This window comes from Thalassophryne amazonica, chromosome 9 (assembly GCF_902500255.1).
Source record: "Thalassophryne amazonica chromosome 9, fThaAma1.1, whole genome shotgun sequence".
Taxonomy (NCBI): domain Eukaryota; kingdom Metazoa; phylum Chordata; class Actinopteri; order Batrachoidiformes; family Batrachoididae; genus Thalassophryne; species Thalassophryne amazonica.
Window position 1 is genome coordinate 61,114,023 of NC_047111.1, and position 21,008 is coordinate 61,135,030.

Here is a 21,008-nt window from a genome sequence, read left to right on the forward strand (position 1 = left end):
GATGACTGAGTTGACTGTAGGTATGAATGTGTTTGTCTATATGTGTTGACATTGTGATAGACTGGTGGCCTGTCTATGGTGTACTCCTCCTCTTCCCCAGTGACTGCTGATATAGGCTCCAGTAACCCCCTCTCCACCCCCCCCCCCCCCCCCCCCCCCACACACACACGTACAGTGCATCCAGAAAATATTCACAGTGCTTCACTTTTTCCACATTTTCCTTATTCCAAAGTGGATGAAATTCTTTTTTCCTCAAAATTCACACAATACCCCTTAATGACAATGTGAAAAAAGTTTTAGAAGATTTTTGATAATTTTTTTCAGAATAAAATACTATGAAATCACATGTAAATAAGTATTCGCAGCGTTTGCGATGAAGCTTAAAATTGAGCTCAGGCGCATTCTGTTACCACTGATTATGCTTGAGATGTTTCTACAACTTAATTGGAGCCCACCTGGGGTACATTCAGTTGATTGGACATGATTTGAAAAGGCACACACCTGTCTACATATAAGGTCCCACAGTTGGCAGTGCATGTCAGAGCACAAACCAAGCATGAAGTCTAAGGAATTGTCTGTAGACCTCTGAGACAGGATTGTCTCAAGGTACAAATCTGGGGAAGAGTACAGGAACACTTCTGCTGCTTTGAAGGTCCCAGTGAGCACAGTGGCCTCCATCATCCCTAAATGGAAGAACATTGTATGCACTAGGACTCTTCCTAGAGCTGGCCGCCTGTGTAAACTGAGCGATTGGGGGAGAAGGGCCTTAGTCAGGGAGGTGACCAAGAACCCGATGGTCACTCTGTCAGAGCTCCAGCATTCCTCTGTGGAGAGAGACCCTTCCAGAAGGACAACCATCTCTGCAGCAATCCACCAATCAGGCCTGCATGGTTGAGTGGTCAGACAGAAGCCACTCCTTAGTAAAAGGCACATGGCAGCCCGCTTGGTGTTTGCCAAAAGGCACCTGAAGGACTCTCAGATCATGAGAAACAAAATTCTCTGGTCTAATGAAACAAAGATTGAACTTGTGGCGTGGATGCCAGGTGTCATGTTTGGTGGAAACCAGGCACCATCCCTACAGTGAAGCATAGTCATGGCAGCATCATGCTGTGGGAATGTTTTTCTCAGCGACAGGAACCGGGAGACTAGTCAGGATTGAGGGAAAGATGAATATAGCAATGTGCAGAGACATCCTGGATGAAAACCTGCTCCAGAGCGCTCTTGACCTCAGACTGTGGTGAAGGCTCATTTTTCAGCAGGACAATGACACTAAGCAGACAGCCAAGATATCAAAGGAGTGGCTTCAGGACAACTCTGTGAATGTCCTTGAGTGGTCCAGGCAGAGCCCAGACCTGAATCCGGTTGAACATCTCTGGAGAGATCTGAAACTGGCTTTGCATCGACCCTCCCCATCAAACCTGATGGCACTTGAGAGGTGCAGCAAAGCTTGTGGAATCATATTCAAGAAGACGTGAGGCTGTAATAGCCGCCAAAGGTGCATCAACAAAGTACAGAGCAAAGGGTGTGAATACTTACGTACACGTGATTTCTTAGTTTTTAATTTTAATAAATTTCCAAAAAGTTCAAAAAACAAAAAAGCCTTTTTTCATGTTGTCATTATGGGGTGTTGTGAGTAGTAAAAAAAAATTACTCCATTTTGGAATAAGGTGGTATATAACTAAATGCGGGAAAGTGAAGCACTGTGAATATGTATGTATGTGTGTGTGTGTGTGTGTGTGTGTATATATATATATATATATATATATATATATATATATATATATATGAGGTCTGTTAGAAAAGTATCCGACCTTTTTATTTTTTGCAAAAACCTGATGGATTTGAATCACGTGTGCTTGCATGAGCCAACCTTGAGCCTTCGTGCGCATGCGTGAATTTTTTTCACGCCTGTCGATTGCGTCATTTGCTGGCAAACAGCGTTTGTGTGACGTCGTGTGTTGTGCTCTCGGCGGATTTTCATTGCAAGGAAAATGGCGGAATGACTGGAGCAGCGCTACTGCATCAAATTTTGCCAGAAACTGGGCGACAGCCAAGTGGAAACCATTCGGAAGATTCAGACGGCTTTTGGTGGCTTTTCAGTCGTGTGACTATCCGAGAAACTGTGGAAGAGGTGGGCATAATTTTTCGGAGTCCAGCATGTCCTGTGAGACTTCAACACGAAAGTGCTTTTGCTCCGCCGTTAGCAGCTTCGGCACGAATTTCGCCGCCACTCTTTTCATGGCCAAATCTTCTGCCACAGTGGAATGTGCCAAAAAAGTGCTGATGTCCACCTCTTCCGCAATTTCTCGGATAGTCACACGATGGTCCCGCATCACCACAACATTCACTTTGGAAATGATCTGGTCATTTCAGCGTGTTGATGGCCGCCCGGAGCGTGGCTCGCTCTCCACCGTTGTGCGGACATCTTTAAACCGGTTGTACCGCTCCTTAATCTGTGTGATGCCCATAGCATCGTCACCGAAAGCTGTCTGAATCTTCCGAATGGTTTCCACATGGCTGTCGCTCAGTTTCTAGCAAAGATTGATGCAGTAGCACTGCTCCAGTTGTTCCGCCATTTTCCTTGCAAAGAAAAAACGACGAGAGACTACACCCATCCTCACACAAACGCTGCTTGCCAGCAAATGACGCAATCGGCAGGTGTGAAAAAATTCACGCATGCGCATGAAGGTTCAAGGTTGGCTCATGCAAGCACACGTGATTCAAATCCATCAGGTTTTTGCAAAAAATAAAAAGGTCAGATACTTTTATAACAGACCTCATATATGTATGTATGTATGTAAATCATGATAGTCTTTTACTTGACATTTTCCTTATTTTCACCCTCTTCAGCTGATTGCTGCCTACTCATCTCCCCCTGCTCCTCCTGAAGCAGCAGACTTCGCCTATGAATCAGCATCTGTACGCCTCGACTTCAAGGACTCTGACATGAAGCGGCTGTCTATGGAGATTGAGAGAGAGAGGTGAGCTGCAGACAAGTCTCCTGTAAAGACACTGAGAAAAGACTTAGTGGGACTGCTTGTTTCTATGTGAATGAATATCACACCCTCATCGTCTTTGTCCATCAGGCTGGAGTACATGGAAAAGAGTAAACATCTGCAGGACCAGCTGAAGGAGCTGAAGTCTGAGATAGAGTCTCTGAAGCTGGAGGAGCAGCAACAACAGGCCGGTCTTTACAGCCTCCAGAGTGAGGCCAGAGGTTATGTTCAGGACCCGCTGTACCTACCTCACAGCAATGTACGTATATCCACTGGGATGGATTTATATTCTGTATTCATTGTTCATTCTGTTGAATACTATCATTCCTTTTTTCATCTCATTCTGTTTATCTCACCTCCACCAATGAGGTTATATTTTCAACTGTGCATGTCTGTTGATTGGATTAATAGATTATTCAAAACTGCTGAAGCAGTTTTCACAAAATGTAGTCAAAAGTTTGAACTGAAGCTCAGCTGGTTGTCTTTATGACAGATGGGTGTTTGTGAGCAGTTTGCATCTAAATGACACAAAAATAAAGATTAATTACTCCTCATCGTAAGATTAAAGGAGTCAGTCATTTACTTTGTATCAACTGACAGGAAACCTTTTAAAGTATGAAAACAGCAGTGATAATACAAATGGTAAAATGCTTAAGTAAGCAGAGCATTCTATTTCAGCTCACTTGAAGCCTGTTAAGACCTTGGTGAGAGATTAAGACCTCTCTCCATGTTCAACATGTTTTCATTGGACATCTTAAAATGTCTTTCTGAGTCAGTTAAACTAAAATATTACCATATAATTTGATAAATGTGTGTTTGTTCCACTACTCCACCAAGGTGCTTGGACCAATTTCCACCAGTCTTCCTGTGTGCATGTAGGCTGATCCCTACATGCAGGCAGAACAGGCCAGAATAGCCCTTAAAGGGTGTGTTTTGGCAAAGGTCATGCTATTTTGAGTCAGAGGTCAAATTATGATTTGTTGTATTTATTTATTCATTTATTTTTCACGCAGATGTCCACTAAACTTGGCTCACATAAGTAGGTATATTGTTGAATTGAACAGGCAACATCAAATTTTCCAAAGATCAGTCATATTTCATTTTATTTATATAGCACCAAATCACAACAGAGTTGCCTTAAAGCGCTTCACACAGGTAAGGTCTAACCTTACTAACTCCCAGAGCAACAGTGGTAAGGAAAAACTCCCTCTGAGGAAGAAACCTCAAGCAGACCAGACTCAAAGGGGTGACCCTCTGCTCGGCCATGCTACAAACATAAATTATAGAACAATTCACGGACGAATATACAAGAAATGCAATTGGCGCACAGGACAGGAGGCTCGCAAACACGAATACAACTCCCATCTCTGGATGAAGCTGCACCTTAAACAGAGAGAAAAAACAGGATCAGGCATCAGAAAGACAAAAAATACTGTATAATTTGCCAGCATTAAACAACAAGAGAAACAGAAGAAATACTAAGGTGATCGCCAGCCACTAGCCCTAAACTTCACTAAAAGACCCAGAATTTAGGTAAAGTTGAGGCCGCAGCCCGCTCCAATTACTAATAACATGAATTAAAAGCGTAAAACAAAACTGTACCAGTATGCTAGCCATATGAAAGGGAAAATAAGTGCATCTTAAGTCTGGACTTGAAAATCTCCACAGAATCTGACTGTTTTATTGACGCAGGGACATCCTTCCACAGAACTGGGGCGCGATAAGAGAAAGCTCTGTGACCCGTAGACTTCTTATTCACCTTAAGCCCCGTTCACACATAGACGGTAAGAGCTCCCGGAAGCGTCCCAGAAGAGTTTTTGGCCGTCTTAAGGATCACACGCCGGCACTAGGGGGCGTGGCTTAGTTCCGGCTTTACCGGGAATCGTCGAAAAAATTATTCAACATGTCGAATAATACTGGGAGCACTGACGACGGAGACAATGCGTTGTCTCGCGTGACGACGGAGACAACGCGAACAACAGCATTTGATACTTTTTAATCGGTGTTTCATCCTGCCCCTTCCTGTAGTGCCGCAGTTTACACCGCCGTAATTGGCGGCCGGCGTTGTATCCCTAATCAACGGCGTGTAAAATGGCGATAGAGCCCACATTGGCGTCCTCAAGGGCGTTTTAACCGGCGACAGAAGCAGACAAAACAGCGGCGCTAGCGGATAGTACGCCGTTCTAAACGCCACCTCCCGGTTAACGGTGTTCCAAACGGCCGATAGGCGGCGGTCAATATAAAAACGCTAGCGCGCTGCATGCAGGCCTCTCACTCGTGGCCAGCTCCAGATATTTTTGCAGAGAAGCTCCAGTATGCCTCCTAAAAGAAAATTGGCAGTGGCAAGGACTTACCAAGAGGTCTGGTTCAGAAGCAGAGAGTAGCCCTGTGGTGGAGACGGAGAAACACGTTGAGGAGGGGGAAAAAGGAAAGAGAAGAAAAGGCTGAGTATGATCTCCCTCCCCCTGCAGTGACAGAGGCATGTATTCCTGCTGCTTCAGCCTATTATACTCTGGGGGCAGTGCCTATATGCAAAAGTTCCTGGAGTAACGCAGGATTTGCCTGGATAAATCCAGCGGTACACAGGGCATTATCGGCGGCAGCAGAACACCGCCGTTCTCATGCGCATCTTAACCTGCGATTGTAAAGGCTAGAACTGGGTATTAACCCCCGTTGCCTGACGTGTGCCATATGCTACGGCGTCAAAACGCCGCTTTATTTGGCGGATTTAGCGGCGTTTTATCCGCGTATTTGCGGCTAGTACGTGGTCAAAACGCCGGCAAAATGCTCCGCCCCTTTCCACTGTGAAAACAGCCGGAACTACCGTGAACTTTGGTCTACGTACTACCCGCCGACAAAACCGTCTATGTTTAAACGGGGCTTTAGGGACACAAAGTAGTCCTGCACCCTGAGAATGTAAAGCCCGGGCTGGTACGTAAGGTTTAATTAGGTCAGCTAGCTAGGGAGGTGCCAGTCCATGAATAATTTTATAGGTTAGTAGCAGAACCTTAAAATCTGATCTCACTGGGACAGGAAGCCAGTGAATGGATGCCAAAATGGGTGTAATGTGGTTGTACTTTCTCCTTCTTGTCAAAAGTCTGGCTGCAGCATTTTGAACTAATTGGAGACCCCTAATGCTACACTGCGGTAAACCAGAAAATATAACATTGCAGTAGCCCAATCTAGAAGAGATAAATGCTTGGATCAGTGTCTCAGCATCAGCCATATCATTCGTAGAGGTCAAAGGTCAAAATTGAAGCTGTTCACACTCATTATTATTATGGCCCATAAAGTCTTTGAACAAAAGCCAGTGAGGTCAAAGTAGTGTTATCAGGCAATTTAAAGAAGATAATGTAATTAATTAAAAGTTTTCTGGTTAATTAATGTAAATTAATCACATATATAATTGTTGATGAAAATATCACCCCTCAAATTGAAAGGCACATAAAGCGTACAAATATGAGGTTCTCAGAATTTCAAAAATGGTAAATGGACTGGATTTATATAGCGCTTTTCCATCTGCATCACACGCTCAAAGTATTTTACAATAACTGACATGCAAGGCGCCCACTACACAACGGGACCAACTTGGGGATTAAGGACCTTGCCCAAGGGCCTTTAGTGATTTTCCAGTCATTTGAACTGAGGATCCTCTGTTCTCAAGCCCATGGACTTAACCACTACACCATCACCTCCCCTCCCACACAGTAGACATAATGGGCCTCATGTATCAACGTTGCATACGGCGATATTTGAGCGGATATGGGGTGTACGCCAAAACGGCTGCGCTACTTGGCATTTATCAATGTGGTCGTTGGCGTACGCTGTGCTGAAAATATACACCAGGTCGAGAGGTGGTGTAAATTATACACCAAAATGAACCAGCGCTGGAATCCACATAAAAATGAAGATGATCAACATGATAAACAGTGCCATTATACAAATCAATACATATGTTACATAAATAACACTTTCCTGATTATACTACATAATAATCAATACAAATCCCGCTTTTGCGGGATTGTTATGGAGCACGATCCATGGCTACGGCGCTGACTGCAAAGACAGCACTGCTCGCCCTTTTCTCCAGACTTCGAGCCTGGAGCCAGAGCAGCGCTGAGCTTAAGTTCATGTGGTGTGATCGTTTTAGACTATGAAATTGATAATAACAACTGTAGTTTCGTCATTCCCTTAATTCGCCCGTGCTGCAATCAGGTTTTGTTGTCTCCATTCGGTTGTCACAATAAAATAAATACATTTAAAAAATAAAGAAATCTGACAGATTAGGCGTGTCTTATTAATTGAGCGAGCAAATATCCACATGTCAAGAATTATTGACATGTGAAAAGAGAATACAGTGGTCCCTCGCTATAACGGCGTTCACCTGTCGTGGCCTCGGAGTCTCGCGGAGTATTTAGTCCAATTTTGCATGCCTTTTTTTTTTTTTTTTTTTACAGTGTTCTGTGTATCTGTTTATAAGAATCTTGTCGCCCAGAAGAAAAAAGAGCGCCAACAACTACTCATAACTGTGTTTGTCACTCGGAAACAAACACCTGCAGCCAGGTGTGAGTGGAAAAAGGCGTGGCGTCAGGACGCAGAGGCGCGATCTGTGACATACTGGTCAGTCACTATTAATAATTTCTTATGTGTCCGACCTCATTCGTTGATCGTTAAAATTAATTTGTTAGTTCTAAATGCCATCATAATTATTTATAGGAAAACTTTCTATTTTTATTTCTCAAACAAATGTTTGGGCCTGAAACAGTTTGGTATTATTTTCCTACTAAGGTTTGAACTTTGAGAGTGTTTACACATGAGAGAAAACTGAGAAAATGTTCATGCCTGATTGAGAAAGTGTATAAACTGTGTAGTGAGGGGTTTTACAGCTTTGAAACGTCTATAATAATTGTAAAAAAATAATGCTGCCTAAGGTCGCGGTTTCGCGTATTTCGGGCTATTTTTTAGAACGTAACTCCAGCGATTAATGAGGGACCACTGTAACACTTTATTGATTATACGAGGGCTGTCAATAATATAACGGTCCTTTTTATTTTTTTCAAAAACTATATGGATTTCATTCATATGTTTTTACGTCAGACATGCTTGAACCCTCGTGCGCATGCGTGAGTTTTTCCACGCCTGTCGGTGACGTCATTCGCCTGTGAGCACTCCTTGTGGGAGGAGTCGTCCAGCCCCTCGTCGGAATTCCTTTGTCTGAGAAGTTGCTGAGAGACTGGCGCGTTGTTTGATCAAAATTTTTTCTAAACCTGTGAGACACATCGAAGTGGACACGGTTCGAAAAATTAAGCTGGTTTTCAGTGAAAATTTTAACAGCTGATGAGAGATTTTGAGTTGATTCTGTCGCTTTAAGGACTTTTCACGGTGCGAGACGTCGTGCAGCGCTCTCAGGCGCCGTCATCAGCCTGTTCAAGCTGAAAACCTCCACATTTCAGGCTCTATTGATCCAGGACGTCGTGAGAGAACAGAGAAGTTTCAGAAGAAGTCGGTTTCAGCATTTTATCCGGATATTCCACTGTTAAAGGAGATTTTTTTAATGAAAGACGTGCGGACGGATCCGCGCGTCGGGACGCAGCCGACGCGGTGCGGCGGCACAGGAAAAACACCTCCGTGTTGATAACCATTTGTAAAATCCAGGCGGCTTTTGATGGCTTTCAGTGGAGTGAGTATATGAGAAATTGTTTAACAGGCAGGACATGTTCCAATTTGTCCTTATGGCTTTCAACAGAGGTGTCAGTTTTATCTGAGTTTAAAAGCAGGAAATTAGAGGTCATCCATGTCTTTGTCTGTAAGACAATCCTGCAGTTTAGCTAATTGGTGTGTGTCCTCTGGCTTCATGGATAGATAAAGCTGGGTATCATCTGCGTAACAATGAAAATTTAAGCAATGCTGTCTAATAATACTGCTTAAGGGAAGCATGTATAAAGTGAATAAAATTGGTCCTAGCACAGAACCTTGTGGAACTCCATAATTAACCTTAGTCTGTGAAGAAGATTCCCCATTTACATGAACAAATTGTAATCTATTAGATAAATATGATTCAAACCACTGCAGCGCAGTGCCTTTAATACCTATGGCATGCTCTAATCTCTGTAATAAAATTTTATGGTCAACAGTATCAAAAGCAGCACTGAGGTCTAACAGAACAAGCACAGAGATGAGTCCACTGTCTGAGGCCATAAGAAGATCATTTGTAACCTTCACTACTGCTGTTTCTGTACTATGATGAATTCTAAACCCTGACTGAAACTCTTCAAATAGACCATTCCTCTGCAGATGATCAGTTAGCTGTTTTACAACTACCCTTTCAAGAATTTTTGAGAGAAAAGGAAGGTTGGAGATTGGCCTATAATTAGCTAAGATAGCTGTGTCAAGTGATGGCTTTTTAAGTAATGGTTTAATTACTGCCACCTTAAAAGCCTGTGGTACATAGCCAACTAATAAAGACAGATTGATCATATTTAAGATCGAAGCATTAATTAATGGTAGGGCTTCCTTGAGCAGCCTGGTAGGAATGGGGTCTAATAGACATGTTGATGGTTTGGAGGAAGTAACTAATGAAAATAACTCAGACAGAACAATCGGAGAGAAAGAGTCTAACCAAATACCGGCATCACTGAAAGCAGCCAAAGAGAACGATATGTCTTTGGGATGGTTATGAGTAATTTTTTCTCTAATAGTTAAAATTTTATTAGCAAAGAAAGTCATGAAGTCATTACTAGTTAAAGTTAAAGGAATACTCGTCTCAATAGAGCTCTGACTCTTTGTCAGCCTGGCTACAGTGCTGAAAAGAAACCTGGGGTTGGTCTTATTTCTTCAATTAGTGACGAGTAATAAGATGTCCTAGCTTTATGGAGGGCTTTTTTTTATAGAGCAACAGACTCTTTTTCCAGGCTAAGTGAAGATCTTCTAAATTAGTGAGACGCCATTTCCTCTCCAACTTACGGGTTATCTGCTTTAAGCTGCGAGTTTGTGAGTAATACCACGGAGTCAGGCACTTCTGATTTAAGGCTCTCTTTTTCTGAGGAGCTACAGCATCCAAAGTTGTCCTCAATGAGGATATAAAACTATTGACGAGATAATCTATCTCACTCACAGAGTTTAGGTAGCTACTCTGCCCTGTGTTGGTATATGGCATTGGAGAACATAAAGAAGGATCATATCCTTAAACCTAGTTACAGCGCTTTCTGAAAGACATCTACTGTAATGAAACTTATTCCCCACTGCTTGGTAGCCCATCAGAGTAAAAGTAAATGTTATTAAGAAATGATCAGACAGAAGTGGGTTTTCAGGGAATACTGTTAAGTCTTCAATTTCCATACCATAAGTCAGAACAAGATCTAAGGTATGATTAAAGTGGTGGGTGGACTCATTTACATTTTGAGCAAAGCCAATCGAGTCTAACAATAGATTAAATGCAGTGTTGAGGCTGTCATTCTCAGCATCTGTGTGGATGTTTGAGCGCACTGTCATACCAAATGTGGTAACACCAAATTTTGGTGCTTTGGCTAACTATGTAAAACCAGTTGTCAAGAATTTGGGAGTGATATTTGACAGCTGTTTGAGGTTCGATCAACAGATAAATTCTGTTGTCAAAGCTAGTTTTTTCCTACTTCGCCTTTTGGCTAAAATAAAGCACTTTCTCAGTAGACGTGATCTTGAGACGGCCATTCATGCTTTCATCAGCTCCAGACTTGATTATTGTAATGCACTTTATTCGGGCATTAATCAGTCGTCTCTTGCAAGTCTCCAGTTGGTGCAGAATGCTGCTGCTCGTCTTTTGACAAACACTTTTAGACGTGAGCATATTACGCCCATCCTGTACTCACTCCACGGCTTCCAGTTCATTTTAGAATTGATTTTAAAATTGTAATGTTTGTTTTAAAGCTATTTATGGCCTTGCACCTCCCTACTTGTCTGAAATTTTAACTTTGCACACCTACAGTAGGACATTAAGGGCGTCTGGCCAGCTTTACTTAGATGTTCCAAGGTCAAGATATAAACGCTGGGGTGATCATGCTTTCGCGGTAGCTGGCCCCAGACTGTGGAATGAGCTACCTCTTGAGTTACGTACTATTCCTGACCTAGCACTTTTTAAATCTAAGTTAAAGACTTATTTATTTAAACTGGCTTTTAACACTTGGTTAGTGGGGAGTTGACATGTTCTGTTATTTTTATGTTCTTTTTTTATGTGTTGTTTTAAAATTTTATTTTATATGTGTTTTATTTTTGTAAATTTGTGTTTTTAATGTTAAGCACTTTGGACACCAGTCGGTGCTGTAAAGCGCTTTATAAATAAATGTTGATTGATTGATTGATTGATTGATGTTAAAATCGCCCACTATAATTATCTTATCTGAGCTAAGCACTAAGTCAGACAAAAGGTCCGAAAATTCACAGAGAAACTCACAGTAACGACCAGGTGGATGATAAATAACAACAAATAAAACTGGTTTTTGGGACTTCCAATTTGGATGGACAAGACTAAGAGACAAGCTTTCAAATGAATTAAAGCTCTGTCTGGGTTTTTGATTAATTAATAAGCTGGAATGGAAGATTGCTGCTAATCCTCCGCCTCGGCCCGTGCTACGAGTGTTCTGGCAGTTAGTGTGACTCGGGGGTGTTGACTCATTTAAACTAACATATTCATCCTGCTGTAACCAGGTTTCTGTAAGGCAGAATAAATCAATATGTTGATCAATTATTATATCATTTACTAACAGGGACTTAGAAGAGAGAGATCTAATGTTTAATAGACCACATTTAACTGTTTTAGTCTGTGGTGCAGTTGAAGGTGCTATATTATTTTTTCTTTTTGAATTTTTATGCTTAAATAGATTTTTGGTGGTCTGGGAGCAGGCACCGTCTCTACGGGGATGGGGTAATGAGAGGATGGCAGGGGAAGAGAAGCTGCAGAGAGGTGTGTAAGACTACAACTCTGCTTCCTGGTCCCAACTCTGGATAGTCACGGTTTGGAGGATTTAAGAAAATTGGCCAGATTTCTAGAAATGAGAGCTGCTCCATCCGAAGTGGGATGGATGCTGTCTCTCCTAACAAGACCAGGTTTTCCCCAGAAGCTTTGCCAATTATCTATGAAGCCCACCTCATTTTTTGGACACCACTCAGACAGCCAGCAATTCAGGGAGAACATGCGGCTAAACATGTCACTCCCGGTCCGATTGGGGAGGGGCCCAGAGAAAACTACAGAGTCCGACATTGTATTTGCAAAGTTACACACCGATTCAATGTTAATTTTAGTGACCTCCGATTGGCGTAACCGGGTGTCATTACTGCCGACGTGAATTACAATCTTACCAAATTTATGCTTAGCCTTAGCCAGCAGTTTCAAATTTCCTTCAGTGTTGCCTGCTCTGGCCCCCGGAAGACAATTGACTATGGTTGCTGGTGTCGCTAACTTCACATTTCTCAAAACAGTCGCCAATAAACAGAGTTTGTTCCTCGGCGGGTGTGTCGCCGAGTGGGGAAAAACGGTTAGAGATGTGAACGGGTTGGCGGTGTACACGGGGCTTCTGTTTAGGACTACGCTTCCTCCTCACAGTCACCCAGTCGGCCTGCTTTCCCGGCTGCTCGGGATCTGCCGGAGGGGAACTAACGGCGGCTAAGCTACCTTGGTCTGCACCGACTACATGGGCCTGGCTAGCTGTAGGATTTTCCAAGGTACGGAGCCGAGTCTCCAATTCGCCCAGCCTGGCCTCCAAAGCTACGAATAAGCTACGCTTATTACAAGTACCATTACTGCTAAAGGAGGCCGAGGAATAACTAAACATTTCACACCCATAGCGGGAGAGACAGGAGAAGCCGCCATGCTAAACCGGCTAAGAGCTAGTAGCTGCGCTAAGCTAGCGGATTCCTAAAAACACACAAAGTGAATAATGTGTAAATAATTTAGAGGTGATTCAGCAGAGGGAGTGCTTTAGTTAAGGCACATGAAGATTATCTCGTTATCTAGATCAATCTAACTGCGCAGATTAAACAGCTAACAGATACAGCGAAACACCGCTGTGCTCCGGAACAGGAAGTGATACAATACCGCAGTGAGAGCCAACCACCAGTAGAGGCCTGCTGGTGGTCTACTAATTACTAGATGAGATATACCAAAAAAAAAGAAGAAAAAATGGCAACCTAAAACCAAAATTGAACAATAACTGTTACATGTTACATACAAAAACAGTTGCTGAAATATTTTAATGTATGAAAATAAACTGCACTTTATGAACGTTGCAAAAATTGCATCATGAATACACTGAGCATGATTTATTGCACTACCTGTATTTTCAAAAATGTTTATCACTTCGGTTGTCAAAATAATTTGGGATGTAGTCATTTGAGTACTACATGCAGCTGTAGAAAACTTTTGCTTTTTTGGCACCTTTTATGATATTTTACATACACGACCTGTGCTGTGTTGCTGTTAAACTGCTCCCACCTGTGTTGTTTTGCAGCGGAACTCTGCGTACATGTCCCAGATGGCCTTTTTTGAAGAAGTGTGATCCCAGTCGTACAAACTGAGGAAGGATAACGCGCCATGATGTTACATATTGTTTGACAAGATGTCTCGGAATGCTTTTGTTGTTTTTGCCTGTCGAATACAGCCACACACACACACACACACAGTCCCCACTGCCGTGTGCTTCACAGAGACACTGCATCCATTCACAACAAATGGACTTGCCCACCTTCCATAAGGTACTTTTTTTTTTTTAAACAAATGTCCAGGTTATTGTGTGTCGAACACTGATTTAGTATCTGGTGGTGAAGATTGATCTTTTGATTCAAGAGTTTTATGGTGATAAGGGACATTTACCTGTGATCCACCTTGTGCATTTTTACGAATGCCTGAATGACATCATAGTGCCTTAATTTTCTTGGACCCCACTCATTTAAATCTCTCTCTCTCTCTCTCTCTCTCTCTCTCTCTCTCTCTCTCTCTCTCTCATATCCCTGAAGCCATTAAAGTGTGAGTCATTGATAGTGATGCATTAAAATGATCATTTTGAAAGCTGCCATTAACGTTAACCATGCACAGTAAATAACCTTTATTAAAAAAAAAAATGGGCATGACATTAAAAAATCTTCAGTCACAGGAAATAATCTGTAAAAGGCAAAAAACAAAACAGAAGAAGCATGTTAGGATGGAGAGTGACTCTCTGTGGGTAATGTTATCTCCAGTATTTTTTTATTATCTGCTTGCTGTTACTTTGTATGTGAAGTAACTTTACTGCTAGCAGTGGACACGTCTTATTTTTCTCTCCATGTGCCTTGTTGTGGTAGAACAGTTCTTACAATTGCAGTATACAGTTACAAGCTTCAGTGCTGCAATTTCAAGTGTTTATATTTTGTACTCCACTCTGTTGATGCCTTAACTTTATTTTTTTAATGATTAAGATTTGCATAACTAAGTTTTTATTCTGCAGCTTTTGGTTGTGTGTGTGTGTGTGTGTGTGTGTGTGTGTGTGTGTGTGTGTGTGTGTGTGTGTGTGTGTGTGTGTGTGTGTGTGTGTGTGTGTGTGTGTTTGGATTATGGTTAATTTAAGTCTTGTGTTGTTGTTACACCCTGACTGATAGAATAAGGATCCTGCTTGTTTATTTGCTCTCAGGGTTACAGCTGGAGACAATCACTGCAGCAAGAATGTGCCCCCCCCCTTAAGATATATTGTAAACTTTAACTTTTCGTTTAAGTCCAGCAGCAGTCCACACTGTCAGTATTGTTTTTCTGCCTTAGGTACACTCCATTTCACAAAACAGATGTATAACTTCAGTGAAGCGTTATTTTTAGCACAAGTCTCATTGCATCATAAAAAGGGAGGGAGTGGGTGCCAGTAGTAAACCCCGGGATGGTGTGTTTGATTATGGATTGAACAGTGATTAATATTTGCATCATGACTGGCTGTAAAGAAGGGGCAAAGCTGACCCTGTTTTTGATGTAATTTCTTCTGTGTCATCCAAATATAAATGTTTTGTTTTACACATTGCTATAGTTTGCATCTTTTTACCTTATGTTCCTCTGTCATACAGTTGTTAAAAAATAGTGTTCGAAAAAGTGACTAAAGCTCACTTTTAAAGTGGGTAAAGCTCAGAATTTGCATAAAATTTTCAAAAAAAACCAAACCTTTTTTCATGTTATCATTATGGGGTGTTGTGAGTAGAATTTTGACATAACAAAATGTGGAAAAAGTGAAGCACTGTGAATACTTTCCAGATGCACTGCAGGTGTCTTGTAATTGTTACAGTACTCACAAGTAACTTCAGACCTTCTTTGATCACCCTGGAGCTGATCATTGGTTGAGTCTTTGCCATTCTGTATATTCTTCGATCCATTTGAATGAGTTTTTCATTTTCTTCAACGCCTTACTGGTTTTGGTTGCCATTTTAAAGCATTTGAGATCATTTTAGCTGAGCAGCCCTTCATTTTATGCACTTTATACATTTCCCTAAGCATAGTGCATTGTTCTTCTCAACAATGTCTGGAATGACCCATTTACTCATATTTTCAGAGAGAAATGCACAACAACCAGCATGTACAATATTTGCTACATTTTTCTTCATTTTTTGATTTGGAATAGAATGTAGTGTTCCCAATAAAACTTTTTTAAGGTATTTGAGCATTACTCACTTTTTTAATCATACTATTATTTTAAACACAACTGTATCATCACCCGTTCACCATGACACGTTTGTGACAAACTTCACTGTAAAATTATTATAATTATCATTATTATTATTAATAATTATATATTATATAATTATTTAATTATTTAAATTTAGTTCATGTATAGTATTTAAAAGACAAAGTCAGCATGCTGTCATGTTTAAACCCTCAATTGCATACCGAGAACAACTTGGTGCTTGAGTGCCTTGCTGAAGGACACTGTACTAATGGTAGTGACAGTGAAACCAGTTTATTGTTTATTCACATTCCCCACCCTGCATCTCTGATCTTTAGGCCACCACGTCTCCTAGAATGAACTGTTGAGTCTGTAACAAATGTGTTTGGTTTTTTTGTGTGTGTGTGTTTTTTTTTTTGTTTTTTTTTTTGGTTTTTTTTGGAAATTCAATCAACTTCTAAATTTTACATCTGTTATAAATGTGTTTGGCTCTGGATGTGACCCTAATATGATGAGATGTTGCAAAATAGGTGTCAGTAATAATGTTTTGAAGAGTACCGTGCCCTTCATCTGTCGGTGTTGCATACAGTAGTGTTCAGAATAATAGTAGCGCTATGTGACTAAAAAGATTAATCCAGGTTTTGAGTATATTTCTTATTGTTACATGGGAAACAAGGTACCAGTAGATTCAGTAGATTCTCACAAATCCAACAAGACTAAGCATTCATGATATACACACTCTTAAAGCTATGAAATTGAGCTATTAGTAAAAAAAAAAAAAAAAAGTAGAAAAGGGGGTGTTCACAGTAATAGTAGCATCTGCTGTTGACGCTACAAACTCAAAACTATTATGTTCAAACTGCTTTTTTAGCAATCCTGTGAATCACTAAATAGTATTTAGTTGTATAACCACAGTTTTTCATGATTTCTTCACATCTGCGAGGCATTAATTTTGTTGGTTTGGAACCAAGATTTTGCTGGTTTACTAGTGTGCTTGGGGTCATTGTGTTGCTGAAAAACCCATTTCAAGGCCATGTCCTCTTCAGCATAAGGCAACATGACCTCTTCAAGTATTTTGACATATTCAAACTGATCCATGATACCTGGTATGCGATATATAGGCCCAACACCATAGTAGGAGAAACATGCCCATATCATGATGCTTGCACCACCATGCTTCACTGTCTTCACTGTGAACTGTGGCTTGAATTCAGAGTTTGGGGGTCGTCTCACAAACTGTCTGCGGCCCTTGGACCCAAAAATAACAATTTTACTCTCATCAATCCACAAAATATTCCTCCATTTCTCTTTAGGCCAGTTGATGGCAAATTGGCAAATTGTAACCTCTTATGCACGTGTATTTTATTTAACAGAGGGACTTTGCGGGGAATTCTTGCAAATAAATTAGCTTCACACAGGCGTTTTCTAACTGTCACAGCACTTACAGGTAAGTCCAGACTGTCTTTGATCATCCTGGAGCTGATCAGTGGGTGAGCCTTTGCCATTCTGGTTATTCTTCTATCCATTTTGATGGTTGTTTTCCATTTTCTTCCAAGCGTCTGTTTTTTTGTCCATTTTAAATCATTGGAGGTCATTGTAGATGAACAGCCTAGAATTTTTGCACCTGCGTATAGGTTTTCCCCTCCCCAATCAACTTTTTAATCAAACTATGCTGTTCTTCTGAACAGTGTCTTGAACATCCCATTTTCCTCAGGCTTTCAAAGAGAAAAGCATGTTCAACAGGTGCTGGCTTCATCCTTAAATAGGGGACACCTGATTCACACCTGTTTGTTCCACAAAATTGACGAACTCACTGACCGAATGCCACACTACTATTATTGTGAACACCCCTTTTTCTACTTTTTTTTTTACTAATAGCCCAATTTCATAGCCTTAAGAGTATGCGTATCATGAATGATTGGTCTTGTTGGATTTGTGAGAATCTACTGGTACCTTGTTTCTCATGTAACAATAAGAAATATACTCAAAACCTGGATTAATCTTTTTAGTCACATAGCACTACTGTTATTCTGGACACTACTGTACGAACAGGAATGCGTGTAAACCACAGGCACAAACCATTCTAAGCAAAATTAGTACTTAAACATTTCCTTAAATGTATGTGTATGACAGCAACTTGTGGTGGAAAAGGTGAACTACCGCTTAAATACATCCACCAAGTGGAGAAAGTTGTTCTGGTATTTTATAAGACATCAGCAGACTTTACATGGGCAGGTTCACAAAACGCATACACCCTGCTTGTATACACAACTAAACTGAAATGAAATCAACCATACAACAAAGTGAAAGTAAACTCAATGGAAAAATACAAAACTTGACCTTACTGCTTCACCTCAGGGAGCTTTGGTGGCTGCTCTGCTCTTGTGCTTTCATGTTTTATCACAGATCTTAATTTGCTAGAAAAATCATTTGTGTCTGAATAGCATTGCTCCATGTGCTGTCCATAGGCTGTAAAACCTGGGCAAACCCTCTGTGATGTCTACCACAGGTTTTGTGAAGAGCAGCTTTGAAGATAAACAGTTGTGACTCTAGTGTTCTTATGTATGGTGGATGACAGTCTGATTCAATCTGTATTTCAGACTGTATTCCTCCATATTACATTGGGATAGTGCCAGTTTGTGACCACAGATAAGATTATTAAACACTGCCAACAAGTTTGAGTCTGAAATCATCTTGGCTGTCAGTGTCACACATCTTTGCAAATGCGACAGATTTATTTGTAAGTCTTAAATTGTTAACCCTGCCTTCACCTGAATACAAGCAGCAAAATAAATGTCTCTAGCAAAGAAACATTTTCTGTGTTGCTGCAGCCTGGCTTGTCTTGTACTCTGGAGAAAGAAGTGTTTATTACCCAGTTGGCAACATCTTTGTAGCATGCAGATTTAAGTTTTTCCTGATTGCGCTGGGAAACTGGTTTATCGAGCAGCAAAGTGAGTGGATAGAAAAAGAATTGGAATGAGAATATGAAACTGATGCAGTGGGAGCAGAAATTCTAATAATCACTTCTAATGTTTCAGGAACATGGCATATCATGACCGATAAAATGCTGCTTTCCATCAGAGGTGGAAAAAATACCTTTGATTTCTATTCAGCTACAGACATCAGTTTGCATAGACCTTGGCTAAATGGATTCAAATCCTGTTTTCCCCTAGCCCATAAAGTATTACCAATGTCAGTTTTACTATGTGCCTACATGCAATCTGAATTATTAAAACATTTTCACCAACTGACTCTCATTCAACAGTGCATTTCCAATGACCAATTGTGTATGTTGCTGAATAAATATTTGGCCAATCAGCATCGCCAAATTTAATATCTTGCGCCCATGTGACCAATTGTGTGCGGTTGCTAAAGAAATCTAAAATATTTGGCCAATCAGCATCGCCAAATTGAATGGCTTGGGTCGCCCGTGGATTTATCAAAGTGCTGCTGTTTTAGGCGGAAACAGAAACCCCACCGACATTTGGGTTATATTTATTTTTTGTCTCCGTGTGCTTTGCTGGAGTAAGTTGAACAACTTTGGGACTTTGCTGCGTGCTCTTCCTGGCCATTATGTCTCGGTGGTTTTCAGCTGCGGTTTCGCCTTCGGATCGCACTTCACCTCAGGTGAGCTGACGAGCTGTCCGAATGTTGCGCCTGGTGTGGAAATGAGGATGAAAACTTACGATAAAACAAATGAGTGGTGTTTGTTTTAGGGGGTCGAAGCTGTGATCTTTATTGGTACAGCGGACCTGTTATAACAGGGGAGACCGGGGCTGTTTGTTACAGTGTTCAAAGCTGCAACCATGGTGGCGTTTTGGTGATAAAATATTGGAGTAGTTTCAACTTGATTTCAGTTTACACGCAATGAGGATCAGCCCACAGAAGTGAAATATTTTTGGGAATATTCCACAGTCTAAAATAAATGATTTGCTCAGTTTTTTTTAACCTAAAATGGCAATTTGCATGTTTTTTTTTTAAGAAATTCTAACTCAGCCACTACTGAGTTCACACAAGATGCTTATAGTAAGACTATCTAAAGTTTAGCAAAGCATTTAATTAAGTGGCTTTGTATACTTAATTTGCTTTGTCTTCTATACTGTTAATTAATTTTTGTCAATTTAATTTAAAGGTTTTGGTGTTATTAGTTAGCTGAATTATTTAAGTTTTTCTAGCTTCTTGATTTTGCCCCCATTCCACTCAGTAATGTACATGCAAATTATTACATTAATTCTCTCGCTCACACAAACATCACCTCTTTCACTCCCTCTCTTTTTGGAAGGTGGTGTGAACATTGTCTTATGTACATAATGTTCTTTTGACAATTGAGGAATTTTTCCATATTTTGAAAGAGTATAAATTTGGTGATATTTTCTGTTAAGGGGGTGTCATTGTGAACCCCATGTTTGGCTGAAGATAATGTCAGTGCAGTACAGTATGGTGTTGTGTGTAACTGGTGTCTAATGGTGAAATGTTCCTTGCTCAAGAACTTGAGTGTTGTATTTGATACTGTTCCTTTCCAAAGTATAAATGAGGCCCAATATAGCTGTAAATGGTAAACTTTATCTGTGAAACTGCTGATTTTGAGAAGGCCTTGCAGGACAAGATTTTTTTTTTTTTTTTTTTTTTTCCAGCAGCGCCACTGCCTAGAGCATATATTATGCAACAATATTTGCGAGACTTTTAAAATTTACTTTATTGCCATAGAAAGTTATTTGAATGTAATGGTTACAAGATGGCCTTATGTCAGTTTTTATTCACTGTCAGATTTGTAGTGGGTCGGCAGTTTAGATACAGGAAGATGAATGTCTCTAAGCAGCCTGGAAGATTTTGAATTACTTGTAAAAGCCTCTGAATAGCTATTTGGTGTAATTCAGGATCCATTAGGAAGCATTTGACTGTTGTTAAATGTTGAATGCCTTCATTTGTTCGATTATAGAGTCTGTGGTACCATGAATGTTTTTGAGATGGCTCCTTGACTTAGATAGATGCAAAATTGTTCGTGCCCTACCCTCATTCAGCTTGGGACTCCGGCGAGGGCGGTCGAATCTCCTCCTCTCTCCTCTATCTCTGGTCCAACCTTCAAAGTGTCTACTTCACCAGGCTGTGAATTCTTCAGACTATATTGGATTAATCATGGAATTGATCAGCTGGTCTCTGAACGCTATTGACACCATTTTTCTACAAGAAGATCAGGGCCGGGGGACCCTGCATGCCCGGATGGAACTTACTCCGGGGGGCTATGTTCTTGACGCCTGGGGGACGTGGTGGATCGCATTCTTTGCGCCATTCTCTGTGCAGGACGTCGAGGATTTATTCATATTTGCTTTCATAGTAGGAGGGCTGGTACTTATTGGCTTATGTGCTG

At 40.9% G+C, this 21,008-nt stretch overlaps 1 protein-coding gene across 2 annotated transcripts in view; it reads left to right on the forward strand.

Moving 5' to 3' along the window:
• The window catches only part of nf2b (neurofibromin 2b (merlin)), a 57,379-nt gene extending 43,298 nt beyond the window's left edge, over nucleotides 1–14,081 (forward strand). For both annotated transcript variants that reach the window (XM_034178187.1, XM_034178186.1), the window contains exons 15-17: nucleotides 2,851–2,981; nucleotides 3,087–3,255; nucleotides 13,478–14,081. In XM_034178187.1, coding sequence (XP_034034078.1) covers nucleotides 2,851–2,981; nucleotides 3,087–3,255; nucleotides 13,478–13,525 — 348 coding nt within the window. In that variant the 3' untranslated portion in view covers nucleotides 13,526–14,081. The remainder of the gene's footprint in view (nucleotides 1–2,850; nucleotides 2,982–3,086; nucleotides 3,256–13,477) is intronic.
• The last annotated feature ends 6,927 nt before the right edge of the window (nucleotides 14,082–21,008 follow it).